Here is a 21,060-nt window from a genome sequence, read left to right on the forward strand (position 1 = left end):
TTAAGAACCTGAGGGGGCACAGATTCAAACTGAGGACAGACAGTTGTAGAATAGACATGTGGAAATTTGCCTGTAGCCAGCAGTAGTTGATTGCTGCAACAGATTTCCATCTTTTGTTGTGGAAGTTGATAGCCTATATAAATTTAAGGCTGAGCTGGACAAGCATTTGGAATGAATGGAGGGGTGAAATGGGATGGTTTTTTTTAATTTTTTATAATTGCTTTTGCTGATGCTGCATAAGCTTGCTTTCTTGCATTGTATGCCTCTACTAATGCTAATGTGAGATTTTCTATTTTTTAATTGTTTTTGTATTAATTTCTGGAGAGTATCATACGGAAGTGTTCTACGTATCATATTGAGGTAAATTTCTCTTATTCTTTTAACAAAGATCATCTGGCATCAAATGGTACTTCCAGTGCTGTGCTGCTACTACATATAAACATTCAACATTCAATAATCAAATGCTGTGGTGTAAAGCATAAGTGGTCATTCTTAACCATCCAATATAAGAATGGTGTGGTGTAAAAGAAAAGCATGTGAAATTAACAGCTCTGTTCTCTCAGCACAGTAAAACTCTGGTTGAACTTTAGGTTATTAGCAGCAATCTTTCATTTTTGCTCTTAGCTTAGTACACATTTCTACTTGTTTTTCTGCTTGTGTTGAGGTTAGTTTAAGCTTTTTGTAAAAGCTTGTCTTTTCTTTTGATTAATAGCTAAGCTGAAAAGTAAGCATTTGTTTTTAGCTACAAATTCAAGACTTATTTTTCAACCATTATTTAAGAATTTTTGAAAGTTATTTCACATTTCAAATATTATAGCACACACTGAATGCGCACGCTCTCTCTCTCTCTCTCTCTCTCTCTCTCTCTCTCTCTCTCTCTCTCTCTCTCTCTCTCTCTCTCAAATATAGAGGGATGCAAATGTGTTCAAGCAGTAAATGGGTTAAGCAACTAAATGCCAATGACATACTTACCCATTCTTGGACAACACCCACATGCTAATCAAAGAATTTTCAGTTCCAAGAAACGGATAAGTTTTTGAAGAATTTTGCTATTTTATTGACCTCAATGTCATATTAAGTTATACAAGTAGCTTTATAGTCCAAGTCACACTTGTTATTTAATTTTTTAATTTAGCTAGAAATTTTGTAAGTTACTACTTAATATACGTAGAACCTTTGTATCATTCAAATCTTGACGCCATTGTTATCGTCATGGGGTGAGTGGTAGGGAATTCTAATTTTTTAATTGTGGTCAATAGGTAGCTCTAAATTTCAAATCACTTAGGTTGGCATTAGTTTGATAATTTTGTTATATATTATAATTAATTTATAACTTTTAAGCATAACAGTGTTGCCTAATACTTATAATGCAAACTTGATAGCATAGTAGTATTATTGCTGAGAACTAGTGAATTGGAGTATGACTGTTGTTGCATTACCTTTTCATTTAGAATTAGAAGTGTAATTATTATTTGTGATTTTCTGATTACATTGGTGAATTTGTTTATTACTTATCATTTTATAATTACTTAAGGAACCACATTCGACTTCTGCCCCCATTTTTTGGTGGCAGAAGTCGAATGTGGTTCCTTAAGCAAATTTTCATTCAAATTTTAATTATATATAACTAATAACATAAACTTGCACAGTGTTATTACTGCATTAGATATATTTGTTTACAGACCAGAGCAGCAAGCAAAAGGGCTCAAGCTAGTGGGAGTACCGTGGCTCTGGGGAAAACTGGAGGGGAAAATTGTCATTGGAGCATTACAAAATACATAGCTTGACTGAGGTATGCAGAGCTATCAGGAAATGGACATGATATTGCCAAGAGGGATGTCTTTGTCTGCTCGATGAAAGGAGTGTGAGATTATTGGGTGCAAATCAGCATTGTTATGGACCTTTATGAGAGCTTGAAGAAGAGGGTGGATGTCCTTGAAAGATTTAAATTGTGGGTCCATCAAGCTCTCAGCTGCCCACATTAATGCTTGCACTTGATCATCAGGCAACACCGAAGGCAGAATGCACTGGTCGGGGAGGAGCTAGTTGTTGGTGCCTCTATCGTCAGGGAAATGGGAAACATACTGTGCAAAAAGGATAGGTGGAATAGGACCAGGGTATGTCTGCCAGGGGCAAAAGTTGATGACATTGTACAGCAGATATCATCTTTTAAGGGCACAAAGGGTGATATTGTTGTATCCATTAGCACTAATGACATTAAGAGTAGGAGATCTGCAGGCTTAACAAGTACCAGTCAATATTGAAAAAAAAAAAAAAAATCACGATTTAGGATTAAATTTCAGTGTCTGCAATTCTGCCCAGACACAATAGGAGGGAGTATATGATGATAGCCTTGTCAATCATTTTGGCCCTGGAGAGATGGTGCAAGGCTCATGTGGTAGAATTTTTCTCGGTGTGGTCTGTGCATGTTAACAAGAGAGGTTGTTTCTACAGGGATGGGATATACACTTAAATAGAAAGGGTGCAAAAATATTTGCTAACGCTAAGGCAGTGTTAGGTGGGTCAGAAAACTGCAGGATTCACAGACTAATAGATTAATGATAGCCACATGCAGAGGTGAAAGTATTCTTGCACTGCTTCTATTGGAATGAGAAGTAGCCTGGAAAGCGAGGTGCTGGGATTTCAAGGACTGCTGGGAGTCATCATGAAACAAGTAAATGCATGTGTTAGGTAACTAAAAGAAAGAATATGTGCATGTATACTTGCACATACAAAAATATAGTAAATAAATTTGAAGTGCTGGTCAAGATATCAAATGCAGAAATTGTTGGGAAATCAGACATGTTATTCATATATAATGAATGCAGAATTTGAAAGTAGGGATTAATAGTAATGGAAAATAATTCAAGCCATGAAGCTTATATAGCATTAGCTAAAAAAAACCCTACCCAGTCCAACCATCTCCAAGAATTTATCTCATTCTTCCTTGAATTTATTCAACCCATCCACTTCCGCAAAAACAGACAGAATCCTGTTCCAACAATCATCTATTCTGCAACCATCCTTCCTCAACTTGAATCTATCCCTCCCCATGCGTGGTCTCAGCAATTGAAAGAATACCATTGACATTCAGCTTACTCAATACATTCAAGGATTTAAACGCCTCATCATGAAACAAGTAAATGCATGTGTTAGATAACTAAAAGAAAGAACATGTGCATGTATACTTGCACATACAAAAATATAATAAATAAAGATGTCCATGGGTGCCTGGTCTTGAGACGAAGCAATTTCCAGAACTGAAGCCTTTCTAGGTAAGAATACCCTTTCGTTCCCTTCACCAGTCTGGTTGCCCTTCTCTGCACCTGTTCCAGTAGATCTACATCTACACCTTTCTTAAAGTGATTAAGCCAGATCTGTATACAGTACTCAAGATGCAGCCTAACCACGGCCTTATACAAAGGGATAACCTCCTCCTTGTCCCTACGAGTAAAGTTTATGTATATCATTGACAAAACTCCATGAGCTGTCTTGGCATCAAGTCTGCACTACACAATTACACCCAGGTCTTTTTCATTCTCCATAAGTCTCTCTGAGGTTACTGTTACCTGTATGCATTTGTCAAACATCAGCTGCTATTCCTCGGCAGATCAACCAAAATTTTCCAAGATCTTTTTGCAGTAACTCTCCCCGATGACTGTCATTAACAACCCTGCCAATCTTTGTATCAATTCAAAACTTAATGTCTAAGTTTGATATACATTCATCATAATCATTGATAGATATTGAAAACAACAACCCTGGGGTACTCCGCTAATAACATTAATACATGAAGGGGAGTGACCATTGATAACTACTCTCTGATGGGGGGGGGCATTGTCGAGGCCATTTACCTACCATTGTTCATTTACCTACCAGAATACTGGGCAATCCTAACCATGCAGCAAACACACTTGATCTTTTTCTCACAAACAACACTTCTAAGTACACGGTCGAAGTGAGTGGTCCTTTAGGCACCTCAGATCACAACTTGGTGACTGTCTCTTCTCCAACGGAGCCTTTATCTCATGGCTATTCCCAACCTTCTGTTGTCTGACATTACAAGAATGGAAAATGGGATGACCTGCGAGATTTCTTTTATTCTTTTCCTTGGTCGGATTACTGTTTCAAAACATCTGATGTCAACGTTTGTGCAAATTGTGTTGGTGAAATTATTCTTATAGGAACAGAATCCTTTATTCCACACTCCACTTTAAAATCTTGTCCTTTATCTAAACCCTGGTTTTCCAATAAATGTTGTAGGGCTGTTCAAGAGAAGAATGTTGCATATCGTAAGTCGCTTGTTTCCAATTCTTCAGTTTCATTTTCTGCCTACACAAAGAATGCAACAACTGTAAAGCAGTTATTAATCAGTCCAAACTAGATTTTGAACAGGCTAAGAGTAGAAAACTTGCTTCTTGACCTAATGGTAGCCAAGCATTCTAGTCTCATGCCAAAGCTCCTGGCCGCAACTTTTGTCCATCTCTGCTTCCACCTCTGTCCAAACCAGATGGATCTATTGTCACTTCAACCAAGGATAAAGCTGACCTGCTAGCATCCCATTTTTCTTCCAACTCGTGTATTAATGACCTTGGTAAAACACCTCCGAACACGCTCCATTCAATATCTCCTGTGGTCTTCCATCAAAAGGATGACAGAAGAATTTTGACAAATCTTGATGCTCAGAAAGCTCCAGATCCTGACTGTATTTCTCCACCTGTTCTCAAAACCTGTGCTCCTGAACTCACTCCTGTTCTTTGCCGCTTTTTTCACTTTCTTATTCCAAAGGTGTTTTTTCCTTCTTCTTGGAAATTTGCCCATGTTCAGCCAGTTCCCAAAAAGGTTGACAAATCCCTCCCATCCAATTATCAACTCACTGCAATTACTTCTACTCTTTCTAAAGTAATGGAGAAATCAATTAACCGCCAACTTTTAAATTATCTAGAATTCTTCCGTCTGATCAACAATCGCCAGTATAGATGCTGTCAGTGTCAGTCCACTGGTGATATTCTGACTTATGTTACCAACTTATGGACAAAGTCAATGGAAAAGTTTGGTGAAACACAAGCAGTTGCTCTTGACACCTCAAAGGCTTTCGATCGTGTTTGACCTAAAGGTCTTCTGAACAAGCTTCCATCTAATAGTTTGCCAACTGTTTTTTGTAATTGGTTATTCAGTTTTCTCTCTAACCGCTCACTGAGGATGAGGGTAGATGGCTACTCTATCTTCTAAATTCTCCACTAATGCTAGTGTCCCCCAAGGTTCAGTTCTTCCCCCCATTCTTTTCCTCTTGTATATTAATGACTTTCTTCCATTGACGGGGAATCCTATCCATAGTTTTGCCAATGATAGCACATTGCATTCCACTTTCCAGTTTGACAAACCTTGCCCTGCTGAATCAGCTTCAACTTCTCGAATATCCGCTACCAATTCTCCAGTGGGGCAAAGACAACTTAGTTGATTTCAATACATCTAAAACTCAGTCCTGCCTTATATCTCACAAAAAGGATTCTTCGGATCCTGTGCTGATCTTTGTTGACACTCCAATTTCTAGGCAAGATGATATATCTCTTTTGGGGATTACCCTGACTTCTAATCTCTCTTGGCACAAGCACATTACAAATATTGCTTCCACTGCTGGCAAATATTACAAATATTGCTTCCAGTGCAGTTAAGTGTCATACAGAAACCTTCAAAACTCGGAAACCAAGCATTTCCGGAACTATGTTGATATAAAATATTTTTATTGTCTACATATGAGGAACTCATTCCTGAAGTTATGCCGTGTATTTTTGAGACACCCTGTATATTAATATAGTGTATTTTTGAGACACCCTGGTTGTTAATATAGTTACTACTATATTAACAACCAGAGTTCTTTTTGGGTTTTAGACACATCAGTAATTTAGACCATATTGTGCTGCATATATTATGTGTAATTGCATGCGTTCTGTGGTTAATTTGCCTGTTTACTGAATGAAAATGTTTTTCATCCAGTAAACATTCAGTTTTGTATCCTAGAAAATCTTCCATGTTTCCAGGAAAAAAGAAACCTGAAACCATTAACTCAGCCACACTGTAGGAAAGATCTATAAAAATTTCTTGCATATTTGACAGGATTGAACTCGGGTCTTTTCCACCTGGTATAGGTAGGACAGCGATTAAATCAGATGTGAAGGGCAACCACCAGTTTAAAAATGTTCTGCATATTTTATGTAATATATGCCAACAAACTGGCTGTCAGGTGACAGCCAATTTGTTGGAAAAATTAAGCAAAAATCTGCACAATTTAAAAAAATCCCAATTAATTAGTATTTGTATTGGAAAAATGATTCACAGGAAGCAAACATATACAGCAATCATCCATAAAAAATTTAATTAAACAAAGTTCAACTTTAACAACAAAGCCATAGTGTTTTGTGTGTGTGTGTGTGTGTGTGTGTGTGTGTGTGTGTGTGTGTGTGTGTGTGTGGGACTGAGAAAAACTGTTGTTACAGGTGAAAAAAAGGGTCAAAACAAGTTAAAAAAGTCTTCATTGTAAATTCCAAGAATTGACAGGTATGCTGTGATCGGAAGGATAACTAGCAATTTTGATACCTATGGCTAAATATCATAAATGAGGCCCCCCTTTTTTTTTTCCATAAAAATGATTAAATTATAGAAAAATTATAATTAACCTTCTCATGTGCATGCAGATTTCCTTCTAACCAACAGATACATCTTGGCATAGCATGCCATTTTATAATCTTAAAATTGGCATAAAGTAATTTAAAATTGTTCATTTTTTGATGACCCCTTTATTTCAATCTATTATGAACACAACTGGAAATAGTCCTTTTTATTTATATTAAAAACAGTTTGAATTAAAAAACCCTCTGCCACACTAGACTTTTTTAACATGTTAAAAAGCACCCACATCTAGGTGTTATCTTCACTGTTAGCAAGCAACAGTTGAAAGAAACAGAAATTGTAAAAACCCACATGCTGCAGCAATTGGATGCCACCAAGATGCCTGGTTCAGAATAAACATATGAAGCGAGCATTAGCACAGTTAGTGAAATTTATATTTCTTTAATAAAAAAATGGGTTTCATTGTTGTTGTTGTTTGGTTTTTAGGAGCATTAGCAACTAAGGCCATATTGCTCCAGGATATGTGGTGGTGACGGGCTCGAACCCCGGTCTAATCAAGAAGCGTGTGCTACGCACTGCTGCTCCTTCCCATCTGGCTACGGAGGCGCCAAGGGTTTCATTGTATATACTAATATATACCTCATTTGTAAAACACCATGTATGCATGTTAACTTACCTCAACTCTTTGTTTATGAGACTTAGAGGCCTTCTGCAGGATTCTTTCCATTTGCTAAAACAGGAGAAAAAAAAATATATGAATAACTAGATCTGTGATTTTGCAAAAGATCTCATTATTTTATAAAACAATATGTTTTGGAATACATATTATACAGTCGATTCCGGTTATTTATGGAATACATATTATACAGTCGATTCCGGACACATCAGAACTAGTGCATTATGGCCCGATTAAGTGGCTGCCCCAATTATCTGAAGTTTCACATAAAAAAAAAGTTAAAAATATAATGGACCCCCACTTTACAATTGGTTCACCATACAATCAAATCATGTTATGATGGAGTCACCTAAGTAAAGTACCGTTCACTATACGGTACGTGGCGTCTCTGTAGCCAGGTGGGAAGGAGCAGCAGTGCGTAGCACACGCTTCTTGATTAGACTGGGGTTCGAGCCCGTCACCACCAAATACGGAGGATGTGGAAAGGTCAGGGAATGACCACCACATATTCCCGGAGCAATATGGCCTAATGGCCAGTTGCTAATGCTCCTAAAAAAAAAAATATACGATACGTAGTAAGCACTGTTCATTGTGATCACGTTTGTGAATTGAATTTTAGTTCTATTAAACAGCGATTCTAATTAGCGAAAATAGGTGGAATATTATCCACAGGCTATAAAAGTAAAGTATATTATGCACAAATTTACCCTTTATTACCTTACCAATTAAAAAAATTAAATGATACGTGAATCGTGTTTGGGGTTTTCATAAATAAAAAAAATACTAACTAGTTGACATTTCTGTTCACTGACATTTGTGGGTGGGGGTTAAAATTCAAAACAGTAAAAAGATAAGCAATCAATAACAAAGAACACAGCACACACAAATTGCAAGTAACACGATACGTGCAACTGAGAACAGAATAACAAATTACGAATCTTTAAAAATAGGAATGAAGAGAAGATTATGAAAATTAATTTTTTTATATGATTGAAGATTTCATGGAAGTGTAAACACATTTTACCATAATAATCCACAGAATTCTAGCTGTCAGTATTATCGCAAATTCAATAAGATCGAGTTTACTATCCATTTAGTAAAAAGTACAGATGATAGATTTAAAAAAAGTACAGATGATAGATTGCACTAACAGAAAAGCCCAATAAACAGGTGACTGCTAATTGTTTTTATTGTTTTATGGTTGTGACCTCCAGAAATCGGACCGAACCACGGGGTATGGTCAGAGACAATCGTAGGGTGATCCCCAGTGCTGCGGTCTCCTGCACAGATTAAACGGCACATTGTCCCAATTAAGCGAAGTAAACCCTGGCTATTTTCTCAATTGGGGTCTGTTTTTTAAGATTTGCCCCAAATAAACGGCTGCCCCAATTAACCGGTGGCCCAAATAACCGGAATCCATTATATATATATATATATATATATATATAAATAAAATGCTTTAGAATACAAGAAATAAAATGTTTTTACAATAGCTTATACACTATATGACCAAAGGTATTGGGACCTCTCTACAAACAGTCTACTATGCCTGAAGTATAACAAATTGAATCGATGCAGATATACCAATATACACCTCTTGGATCTGCCTGTGCGGTAGGAGTAACTAGAAGCCGATAAGGACTATGAATCAGAACTTAGTGAGGGACGGTGATTGAGTGTGATATCAGTAAGCCACCTACCAAATTTCACTGTACTATATGCAAAAATACAAATCTCAGTACACAAAGTTTCATTCTGATGAGTGTACTTCGGCAAAGACTGTAGGTAATATCACAATGACAAAAAAAAAAAAAAAAAAAAAGTTCAGATGACCTCACAGATCATATCATATTCGATTAATCCACAAGAAGGGTAGTTTGTGCCTATATGCTATCTGTGGAAAAAATACATGTACAAGAGATCATAGATACATCCAAGAAAACTGCAGAGCCTTAAGCTCAGTGGTAAGACATAGCATACATAAGCCCAATATGCCACAGTGCCTAATGCAAAAGGGCATTTGAAGTGGTATCATTCCTGGCATTAATGAACATAGGGAGTGGCAGAAAGTGCCACACTACGACAGATCTCAGTACACAAAGTTTCATTCTTATGAGCATATTTCGGCATAGACTTGCTCAAATAGAATGGTATGCCCCAAATCATAACGCGTTTTTATGCCAGGTCTGAGCATAGTAGTAGTGACATGTGATGCAGCATCAGCCAAAAAAAAAAAAAAAAAAAAATCACAACATTCCCTCCAAATGCCTGTCCAGTTCCTCCTTAAATTTATTTAACCTATCAACTTCCACGACAGAGAAGTTTGTTCCAGCAATTAACCACCCGCTGGCTAAAGTCAAATTTCCGCACATCTATTCTACATCTGTCTTTTCTTAATTTGAATTTATGCCCCCTTAGGTTTGTAATCTGAACAAGTGGAAGGATCCCATCAGAATTCAGCATGCTCAACCCATTCAAGGCCTTATACACCTCAATTAGATCACCACGCAGGTGCCTAGTCTCCAGCCACTGCAATTTGCAGAACTTAAGCCTCTCTTGGTAAGAGGATCCCTTCATTCCCCTCACCAACCTTGTTGCCCTTCTCTGTACACGCTCAAGCAAATCTACATCCTTCCTAAAATGAGGCCTCCAGACTTGTACACAATACAAAAGGCACGGCCTGACCATTGCCTTATACAGAGGGATAATCACCTCCTTCTCCCTGCTAGCAAAATTCCTATATATCATTGACAAAACCCCATGACCTGCCCTGGCAGCCTGTCTGCATTGATCAGAAAATTTCATATCTGACTGCACAATTACTCCCAGCTCTCTTTCATTTTCTACCACCTTAAGTGCAGTTAGTACCAACACAGTGGTACCAACTGCACTTAAGGTGGTAGAAAATGTACTTTGCTGGATTTGTGGTGTCTTTGTCCTTAACTTACAGATAAGTCATTCTCTTGAGTCAGAACCTCTGAGATTTTGTCTTGTTGCCATATCATCTAGGTGAACTGCCCCGCTATGTGCCTGTGTATGCAGCTGAACGTCTTGTACCAGTAGTTGTGGATCTTATCTATCTATGGGGTGTGCTAGTTATGGGACTTACTGATTGACTGTCATACTTCTTCCTCCTGACTCTCCCATTCTCTCATCATTTGAATGTCCTTGATTTTCTTCTGTTCCATATCTAATCAAGGGGAATGACCATCGGGGCTAACTTCACTGCTCCACAAGTTGCCCCAGAACTCATCGAGCACCATCCTTCTCCTCTTGCCTGATTTTTCTGTAGAAGGTTTTCATCAAATATCCTGTTGTCATTATTATTTGGCTGATGCAGAAAAAGTCTGCTCCCTTGCATCATTTGGCCTTATTGATACCACTCAAATAGAAAAGATCTCTCAAACAGTTATGGAATCCACATCGGCAATCGTTAAACATATTACTTTTAAGGAAAAATACATAACACAGTAGCCTAATGAAAATAAATGTACAAAGCACGCACACTAAACACTGGTCCATGAGGTTGTCACAGATATTACCACACATATGTCAATCTTTCTTGCTACCTGGCAATCCTAATACACTGGTGGAACCAATGTTCAGGTGACACACAAGTCAAGTGAGCCTAATTTCGGCAAAGTCTGGTTAGTCTGTGACAGCCAAACCCTCTGCTACTAAGAGTTACTAACAGTTCCACAATGGTAGAACTGTTAGTAACTCTGGGTATAAGCCCTATGTGCAAGTCCTGAAATAAGGCACCCATAAATACATGGAGGTGACCACCCATTTGCGAACCAACATAAGCAGAGTTTGAAGTGTGGCACCCACACCACACAAAGGAATGTTGCCCCTCTATGTTACCAGGCAATATCAGATGGTAAATGACTCTCATCAACCAGTGCAATACGCCACTTTGCTTACTGGAGGCTTGAAGTGGTTGGCCCTGTATTTAGTCAACAGAGCAAAGCTCCATCAAGCCCCCTCTCCACTATTTCTTCCATCATGCAGTATGATTGATGTCTTTTGAAGTTAGGATGAACATCCTGGCAAGATTTAATCTTCCTTACATTTCAAGCTTACAGCTCTAAAACAAATGTTTGTAGGCCAGCTGCTAGGTAGTCTACTCTAGACTGAACCTACTGGTAGTAACTCTATAGGAGGCTTCCAGATCAGCCAGTATATAACTCGCTGCCTCTACTCTGCCAGATAATGAATGGAATTGAACTGAGTAGTGTGAATGCAGGGGGCATTGTCAGAGCCACATTATGTCAAGGAACTGGGTATATTCTTGCCATGTGTATACCATATCCTAAAACTTAATTACTTCATACAACATGTCTCCTCCACTTTTTCTTGCTACTCAATACACCATGAATTGTCAAACTAATAGAGTAAGCTTATCTGCAAAAATATCTAAACCACCCAAACACTTCCTAATTAATTTCACAAATATACATGGTCTCAGTTCTAATCTCAATGATGTCCATTTTCACTTACAGTCTGCCAAACCCCATGTACTTTTTCCGACAGAATCTCAGTTATTGGTTGATTCAACCACTGCTCATCTCAGTCAACCAAATTATTCGCTGTATGATTCCTTTCACCTCAAAGGTGGTACTTGTGCATATGTCCATTCCAATATTCCCTGTCAGAGACTTGGTAATTTGGAAACTCCTCTTTTCGATCTTCTCTGGCTTAAAACCTCTCTACCTCATTCTGTCAAATTCATCTGTTGTCTCTACCATTTCCCAACTCCACTAATCACTTGGAACTCTGACTTCCTCTCTTTGCAACTTGACTTTCTCCAGTCCAACTTCCCTAACAGTAAGGTAATTTTCCTTGATGATTTTAATGTTCACGACTCCAGCTGGCTTCTGTTTTCTAATCACAAGGACCCAGTTGATCGAGATGCTGAGGCTTTTGAAATTACTATGACCTTGCACAGATTGTTCATTTACCTAGCAGATTACCAGACAATCCGAAGCATGCATCCAACACGCTTGATCTTTTTCTCACAAACAATGCTTCTAAGTACAGTAAACCCCCCACTATTCGCGGGGGTTACGTTCCTGAGAAATGCTGTGAATACCGAAAACGCGAATACTGAGTTATGGCTCCTATAGTAATAAAGGGGTTCCGTTCCAAAGTATGAAATATATAAGAAAAACTAGTCTAAAATTTTGTCTATGTATGTATTATATGTACCTTCATAATATGACTATGTACATAGACAGTACATAGTGAAATGCAAGCATATGGCATTGAAATGAAAATAAGAAACAATTTAATATTAAATGTAATATTTATTAGAAATTTCAAACAAATCTTTCAAACAAGCACCTTTGCTAGCTAAAAAAACTTATCCCGCCAGTGCTATCACCAGTTTCGCTAAAGTGTTGATTAAGGAGTTTTGCCTTTTCACGAATGATGAGTGAACTTAACGGAATTTTATTTTGAGTTCGGTCTTCTATCTGCAGATTTAAAGCCTTTTCCATTTTTTTCTAATTTAACATCACGAGTTACAGAGCAAATAGCGCGTTTTCACGGACACTACGGCGGATTTTTTTTCCCGATTTCTTGATTGATCGTACCGTTGACTTATTGATTTTATAATGTTTTGCCACTGACAAGACACTTTCACCATTAGAAATTTTGTCTAATAACTGAATTTTACTCGCTAATGTCATCATCTTCTTTGATCTTTTCACAATTCCCTTGTTATTCGTAGCCATATTTTTGTAGGGGTTAGAAAGAATTTGTCCACAATAAAGTCACTTTCTACCGTTAATACACTTGAAAAAGTCTGTTTACACTAACACACTGCAAAACGGTAGATTTTTCACTTTTGTAAGCATATAAATTTATAAATTGATAAATTTATTCAATTTATAAGCATATAAATTAAAAGATAACGGCAAAACCTTCCATGACAAGTGCACAGCACATACTGAACAAGGATTAGTGAGAAACATCCACGCTTGCGATTTTGTCACCCATCCTCCCCCACCCACTGAGCGCTGTTTTGACCAGGAAAGATGATTTTAACCACGCCCACGTTTTTTTATGGCAGAAAATGTTCACGGCAATTTTAAATTCACATTTTTTTAGGTTTCATTTTATATTAAATCAGCGACCGCGAATACAGATACAGCAAATAGCGGGGGGGGGGGTTACTGTACATGGTCAAGGTGAGTGCTCCTCTAGGTACTTCAGATCAAAACTTTGTGATGGTCTCTTCTCCAATGGAGCCTTTCTCTTGTGGCCATTCTCAACTTTGTGCTCTTTGATATTACAAGAATGCAAAATGGGATGATATGCAAGGTTCTTTTGCTTTGTCAGATTGTTTTAAATCAGTGTCTGCTCAGATCATGTCAGTGAAATTATTCTAGTAGGGACGAAAGCCTTTATTCTGCAGTCTACCTTAAAAACTTGTTATGTTATTTGATTTTTAGGAGCATTAGCAACTAAGGCCATATTGCTCCGGGATATGCGGTGGTCATTCCCTGACCTTTCCGCATCCTCCGTATTTGGTGGTGACGGGCTCGAACCCCGGTCTAATCAAGAAGCGTGTGCTACGCACTGCTGCTCCTTCCCACCTGGCTACGGAGGCGCCTTAAAAACTTGTCCTTTATCTAAACCTTGGTTTTCCAATAAATGTGCTAAGGCTGTTCAAGATAAGAATTGCATTTTGCAATTGGCTTGTGTCTAAATCTTCAGCTTCGTTTTCCCCTATACCAAAGCTCGCAACAACTGTAAAGCAGTTATTAATCTAGTCCAAACTAGATTTCAAACAGACTAAGATTAGAAAACTTGCTTCATGTCCAAATAGTAGTCTAGCATTCTGGTCTCTTGCCAAAGCTACTGGATGCAACTTTTGTCTATCTCTATTCCCACCTCTGTCAAACCAGATGGCTCTATTGGTACTTCAGCCAAAGATAAAGCTGACCTGCTAGCATCCTATTTTTCTTCTAATTCACATATTGATGATCTTAGTATGCCACTTCCTACCATTCCCAGTAGACTCCATTCAATGTTTGCTGTGGCCTTCTGTCAAAAAGATTTTGAACAATCTTGATGCCAAGAAAGCTCCAGGTCCTGATGATATTTCTCCAAATGTGCTCAAGATCTGTTCTCCTGAGCTTACTCTTGTTCTGTTTTGCCATTTTCACTTTCTTATTCCAAAGATGATTTCCATTCTGCTTGGAAATTTGCACATATCCAGCCAGTTCCTAAAAAGGGTGACAAATCCCTTCCATCCAGTTATCATTCCACTGCACTTTCTAAATTAATGTAGAAATCTATTAATTGCCAACACCTGAATTATCTAAAAACTTCCATCTGATCAATGATTGCCAGTATGAATTCCAACAATTGATCCACTAGTGATAGTCTAGCTTATGTTTCTATCTATGGACAAATTCAATGGAAAAGTTTGGAAAGACTCAAGCAGTTGCTCTTTACAGTTCAAAGGCTTTTGCTAGTCTTTAGCATAAAGGTCTTCTAAATAAGCTTCCATCTTAAGGTTTGCCAACTTTTTTGTAATTGGGTATCCAGTTTTCTCTCTGATCCCTCAGAGCAGATGATTGTAGATGGCTCTCTTTCTTTTAACTTCTCCACTAATGCTGGTGTTCCCCAAGATTCAGTTCTTTCTCCCACTCTTTTCCTCTTGTGCATTAATGACCTTCTTCCATTTACCGGAAATCCTATCCATAGTTTTGCTGATAGCACATTGCATCCACCTTCCAGTTTGAGAAACCAGCTTCAACTTCTAGAATAACCATTACAAATTCCTTAAATGCTGATCTCCAAGTAATTCTCCAGTGGGGCAAAGATAACTTAAAATATTTCAAACTATCTATAACTCAGTACTGTCTAATATCTTGCAAAAAGGATTCTTCTGCACCTATACTTATCATTGATGACACTCTGATTTCTAGCAAGAATGTATATCTCTATTGGGGATTACCCTGACTTCTAATCTCTCTTGGCATAAGCACATTACAAATATTGCTTCCTCTGCATCTAAAAAATTGGGTTTTCTCTTTCGCTCTCAGCATTACTTTTCTCCAAACTATTCACTCTGTACAAATCTCAAATCCATCCTATTGTGGAATATTGTTTCCACATGTGGGATGGTGCCCCCAAAACCTCTCTACGTGTCTAGATTCCATTCAAAGTAGGACAGTTAGATTAATCAATGACTCATTTCTAACAGAATCTCTCCTAGACATTCTGTTTCTGCTGCATGTTTTTTTTTTTATAGATACTTCTGTGGGCACTGTTCTTTTGAATTGGCTTCTACGTTTCCGCTGCGTGCCTTTTCTATAGATACTTCTATAGGCACTTTTCTTCTGAATTGGATTCTATAATTCCCTATCTTCCAAACCAGTCCGAACACATGCTGCAACCAGTCAACATCCTCTTAATATCCAACTTCAAGGCCCTGCACCACCCTACCTTCAAGCTCACAGAACCAAATTTTCTTTTCCCTCATTCATTCATTCAACTTCCGTTTTCTAGAACCTCCCTTCATATGTATTTTCTGAAAATTACAGTGTACAGAAATTCAAGTCTAATGTCAATAAGCATCTTTTTTTCTTCTACTTGTCAACCTTCAACCCATGCACGGTACTAAGTACTATTAGTTCTAACACCTCTTATGCTTGGGGTTCTCATAAAAAAAGAAAAGAAAGAAACTGAAAAAAGAAAAACTTACTCTTTTTTCTTGCATCTTAAGAAAGGTCTTCTCTGCTTTAGTTAATGAAATATGATCTGATTTGTTCACAGACGATTCATCACTGTCGGGATTACTTTTCAACTTTGACACCTGTTCAAGAATCTTCTTTGTATCTTTACCTTTCTTTTTCCTAAAAGAATATATCAAATTAAATTTTTGTTAAAGATAAGCATGCAAACAGCATTTTTTTCTTTCTTATAGGGATTGAATTCAATCCATAACCCTAAGGCGAATTACCAAGAGAAAATTTATGCAACTGGTGGTGGCCATTCAAAATGATGTTTGTGCACAGTAGGATTTTTTGAAGTGGAGAGTGGAATATAGTGGACTTTCATCATCAGAATTATGGAATGGATTTCTAGTCAGCAGGAGGAGGTTTCATTTTATAGTTTTAATGGTGATATGAATCAAAGAAACACTTGCACATATGTCTGGGATTCTTTTATGAGACCAAAAGCCATATTAATTGGGTCAATTAAAAGGAATATTTAACAGTAACTGATCTCTAATCCCCTTCGTTAAATTGTTTAAATTTTGTTATGAGTATTATATGACTTGTTACTTGGGTATTGGAAAGATCTAGGATATCATTCCTTTAACACTTTAATTGTTGCATGGCATAAGTAGTCCTCTAGCACATTTAAACCTCATTCCCACAATTGGTACTTGCACCTGCAGAGCTGGGGCTCTCAGTACCTTCCTAACCTACCCTAATTCACATTTTCTCTGTGATTTGAGGTGTTCTGTGGGTCAGTAGTCAAAGTAATCTGGGCCCAAATTTATCTGGAGGTCAGTAGTCCACAATGCAACTACTCTCATTTCAATTTCAGAGAATGGCTTTCTTGTTCACTGTATAATCGTGAAATTATTTTATTCCAGTCTCATTATTATTGTGATATCATTTTCGATTCTAGAGTCCAAGTCCTAGCTAGAATCCAGTTCTGGTTCACAGTATGATTACTAGACATCGGATTATATGCACTAAAAAACATGTCAAATATGTCACCAAAATGCTAACATATGCAATACAATTTTTACTCATTTATTATAATTAATTAAAACCACAATTTCTTTGTATTCAACATGTTAAAGTAATGAAATCATTTATGAAAAGTTCTATCTTTTTTAAACATTTGCCTTTTAAAACACACACCTGGAATAATTTACGTTACAATATATACAATTTCTTGAAGAGGTCCATTGTGAATTTGTGGAGTTTATCATCCAAGATAATTTTATATGCAGAAAATGATGACCTTTCTATTTCTACAGAAGCGACTGGGATGTATTTAAAAATGTGAGCTTTTGAAGCCTCTAAATAAAATGGAAGTTTATTTCCTTTCCCATTTATAAATTCATCTATTTTCCTTAAAATGTGAAATCCTGAGTTCTTTCCTAAAACATTATTGTATGTTCTTCATATTTATTCTATGCCTCCAGGCAAGACTGAAATTTGCAATTAAACTTTTCCCATCTCTCTAATTGCACTACTCAAAGAAAGTCCCCACATTTCGAGTTCAGTTATACAACTAGGTAACTAGCTGAAATGGGTCTAGATGAACAATAAATGTTTTCTAGCCAAAGAATCAGAAGGTACTGCCTTAGCACTACAAATAGCTGCTGAGTGCATACTATTCAAGGAATCAAGAAATTATCTTACAGAATAAAAATTTCTAGCATAAAACAATGCCGCTTGTAACCATGTTCCCCTCCAACCATCTTGTGAGAACAGGATCGGGTGGGGAGGAAGAGTAGGTAGTACATCTCTGTAAGTTGCCATTCTCAAAGACAGTTCTGAGAAAATATTTTTTTTATATTAGAAGAAATAAGTTTGTTAGCTTCACCAAAATGCTCCTGAATTGCCTCTACCAATCTACATAAGCCATGCACTAAGCAAGTAACATGGATCAGATTTGGATATAAAAATTAACAAAGGGACGGCTTTTACCATATATGAAAGAGTCACTAACAAAAATGCAGAATTTTGCTATGGGTCGATTCTGGCCATAATAACCACAAAGAATCAGGTCTATCTATATTAGTTTATATTGAGTTTAGTATGAAAGGACCAAATCAATAAAACTGTTTTTACAAAATCTTGCTATCGTAGAGTAAGTCACCTTTTTCAAGGCCCTTCATCATCATCATCAGCCATTTTCAATCCACTGCAGGATGAAGGCCTCTCCAGAAACTTTCCAGTTCCTTCTCTTTTGAGCACTGGCCATCCATTTACTACCCACAAACTCATGAATTTCATCTATCCATCTCCACCTTTGTCTTCCAGGCTTTCTTCTAGCTCCTCTTGGGTACAATTCTGTTATTTTCTTAGTCTATCTGTCATCATGTCTCCAAGCTGTGTGTCCTGCCCAAGACGATTTTAGTTCTTTAGTTTTGATAAGAATGTCCTTTACTTGAGTTTGCTGCCTAATCCATGCGTTTCTCTTCTTATCTAACAGTCTGATTCCCAATATAATTCGTTCCATTCTTCGCTGTGTAGTTCTCAGCTTTTCCTATACATCATTGACAATACACTATGAGCTACTCTAGCAGCCTGTCTGCACTGTTCAGAGAACTTCATATCTGCCTGCACAACCACCCCCAGGTCCCTTTCATTTTCTACCACTGTCAGTGTAGTACCACAGAGTTGATACATTGCTCTCGGGTTGCTGTTTCCCATATGTAGTACTTTACATTTGTCAATGTTAAACTTCATTTGCCACCTCTCAGCCCATCTGCTCAACCTTTCCAGATCCTGTTGCAGCAGCATAGTGTCAGTAGTGTCCTTGACAATCGTGCCAACCTTCGTATCGTCTGCAAACTTGGACATTAAGCTTGATATACCATCATCAATATCATTTATAAATACAGAAAACAATAATAGACCCAACACTGAACCCTGAGGGACTCCACTGATAACATTAGTCCACAATGAGCAGTGTCCATTGATTACCACTCTGTGTCTTCTCTACCTCAACCACCCCTTCATCCATAGCAGCAATTTGCCTCCAATGCCACACTGCTCCAATTTGTGCAGCAGTGTTCCATGTGTAACAGTATCAAAAGCCTTTCTAAGATCCAAGTATATAATATCAAAGTTATTCCCTGCATCCAGTTCTTTTGTGACTGCATCATAGTATCCAATCAAATTGGTCAGGCAAGACTTCCCCTTAACAAAACCATGCTGTGTCCGAGCTATAACTGAAGTCTTGTCTAGATGATCCTGCAGTGCTTCTTTAACCAGTGCCTCCATTAATTTTCCTGGAAAAGAAGTTAAACTCACAGGTCTATAATTACTTGTGTCAGCCTTTGATCCTCCTTTGTGAATTGGGGTCACATTTGCACATCTCCAGTCTGTGGGTACCTCCCCTGAGTCCAAGGAAGCTCTCATAATTATGGCGAAGGGTTTGCTTACTTCCTTTGCTGCCTCCTTTAATATAACTGAATAGATCCCATCTACCTCAGGTGCCTTTCTTGTGTTTAACTTCAACAATTTCTCCTCCACTTTACTCTCAGTTATTACAAGACTCTCTAGCTTACTGCCAGAGTTGAATACACCTTTGGCATTCCCCTCTCTGAATAACTCCTCATGTGTGAATGTCGATGCAAAATATTCATTTAGTTTGTTAGCTACCTGAGCAGGATCATCAACAGTTGAACCATCGATATCAAGTGGACCAATCTGATTTATCCCCTTCCTTCTAGAGTTTACATAAGTAAGAACTCTTTGCTGTTTTTCTTTGCATCTGCCTTCACCTGCCTAACCTCCTTTGTAACTTGGTTACCGATCAACTTGTATCTATCATAGGCTTCTGTGTCACGAGTTAATTTGTATGTATCCCATGCATTTTCCTTCTCTGCCATATGTCTCATCATCTAACATCCATTTAGGCCTAAACCTTGAACAATATTTCTTAGCTGGTATGTAAAGCCTAGTAGCTTCCAAGATAAGTTCTTTGAATGCTTCCCATTTTGAATTTGCTGTTGGTAGCATCATCAGTTGGTCCCACTGTATAGAATTTAAATACTGTCTCAGTCCATCGTAGTCGCCTTTACGAAAGCAATAACCCTTTCCTTTACCCCTAATGGTTGTTACTTCTTTGAGTAAATCCCACTTCAGCACACTGATCACTGCCACCTAGTGGTTCATTTATCTGCAGATTCTTAATGCATGAAGAATCACTACTGATAATGAAATCAAGAGTATTACTCCCTCTAGCTGCCTCCCGAACATGCTGATGTAGAAAACAATCATCCAATAAATCCACAAAAGCCTTGCTAGTGTGTGTATGTGACCAGCTCCCAAATTACAATCAATATATGGAAAATTAAAATCCCCCATTATAAGACTCTCTGATTTACTGGCCCGCTATTTCCCCGTACAGTTTCTTATTATACTCATCAGAGTCATTAGGCCTATAGCACACTCCTACTCTCAATTTTGATCTCCCAATGCTTATGTCACACCAAACTGACTCGACACTGCACTGTCCAGCAGTGTCGACTGGCTTCACTTCCTTGGATTTTATGTATTTATTAACTAATAGCATAACCCCTCCTCCCTTCCTATCCTTTCTGTAGACGTTGTACTCCCCAAATTCCAGTTCTGCATTCCTTATATCTGTGTGACACCACGTCTCTGATATCCCAACAATATCTGCCTTTGATGTTTTGATCAACACTTCAAATTCATCAAATTTATTTACCAAACTTCTAGCATTGGTGTATACGCAAGTATACATGCACCTGGTCCTATTCTTAGCTACCCTAACACATCCCATGTGTTTACTTGTACCGCAGTGACTCCCAGCAGTCTCTGAAATATCCTGCATCTTGTTTTTCAGGCTTCTGTTCATTCCAATAGAAGCAGTGCAAGAATCTCTTTCACCTCTGCCAGTGGCTACTGTTAATCTATTAGTCTTTGTATCCCCCAAGCTGGCAGTTTTCCGACCCACCTAACACTGCCTCGATAGCATCAGCAAATATTCTTGCACCCTTCCTATTTAAGTGTATCCCA

General features: G+C 37.8%; 1 protein-coding gene across 1 annotated transcript in view; it reads right to left on the minus strand.

Moving 5' to 3' along the window:
* Positions 1 to 21,060, minus strand: part of LOC150087084 (protein FAM32A-like) — a 61,874-nt gene that overhangs the window by 23,340 nt on the left and 17,474 nt on the right. Inside the window, exons 2-3 of the mRNA XM_090372369.1 lie at positions 16,026 to 16,176; positions 7,307 to 7,360 (exon numbers count right to left, since the gene is read on the minus strand). Of these exons, the coding sequence (XP_090228495.1) occupies positions 7,307 to 7,360; positions 16,026 to 16,176 (205 nt within the window). The remainder of the gene's footprint in view (positions 1 to 7,306; positions 7,361 to 16,025; positions 16,177 to 21,060) is intronic.

This window comes from Mastigoproctus giganteus, chromosome 4, assembly GCF_048544385.1.
Source record: "Mastigoproctus giganteus isolate SK-2022 chromosome 4, ASM4854438v1, whole genome shotgun sequence".
NCBI lineage: Eukaryota > Metazoa > Arthropoda > Arachnida > Uropygi > Thelyphonidae > Mastigoproctus > Mastigoproctus giganteus.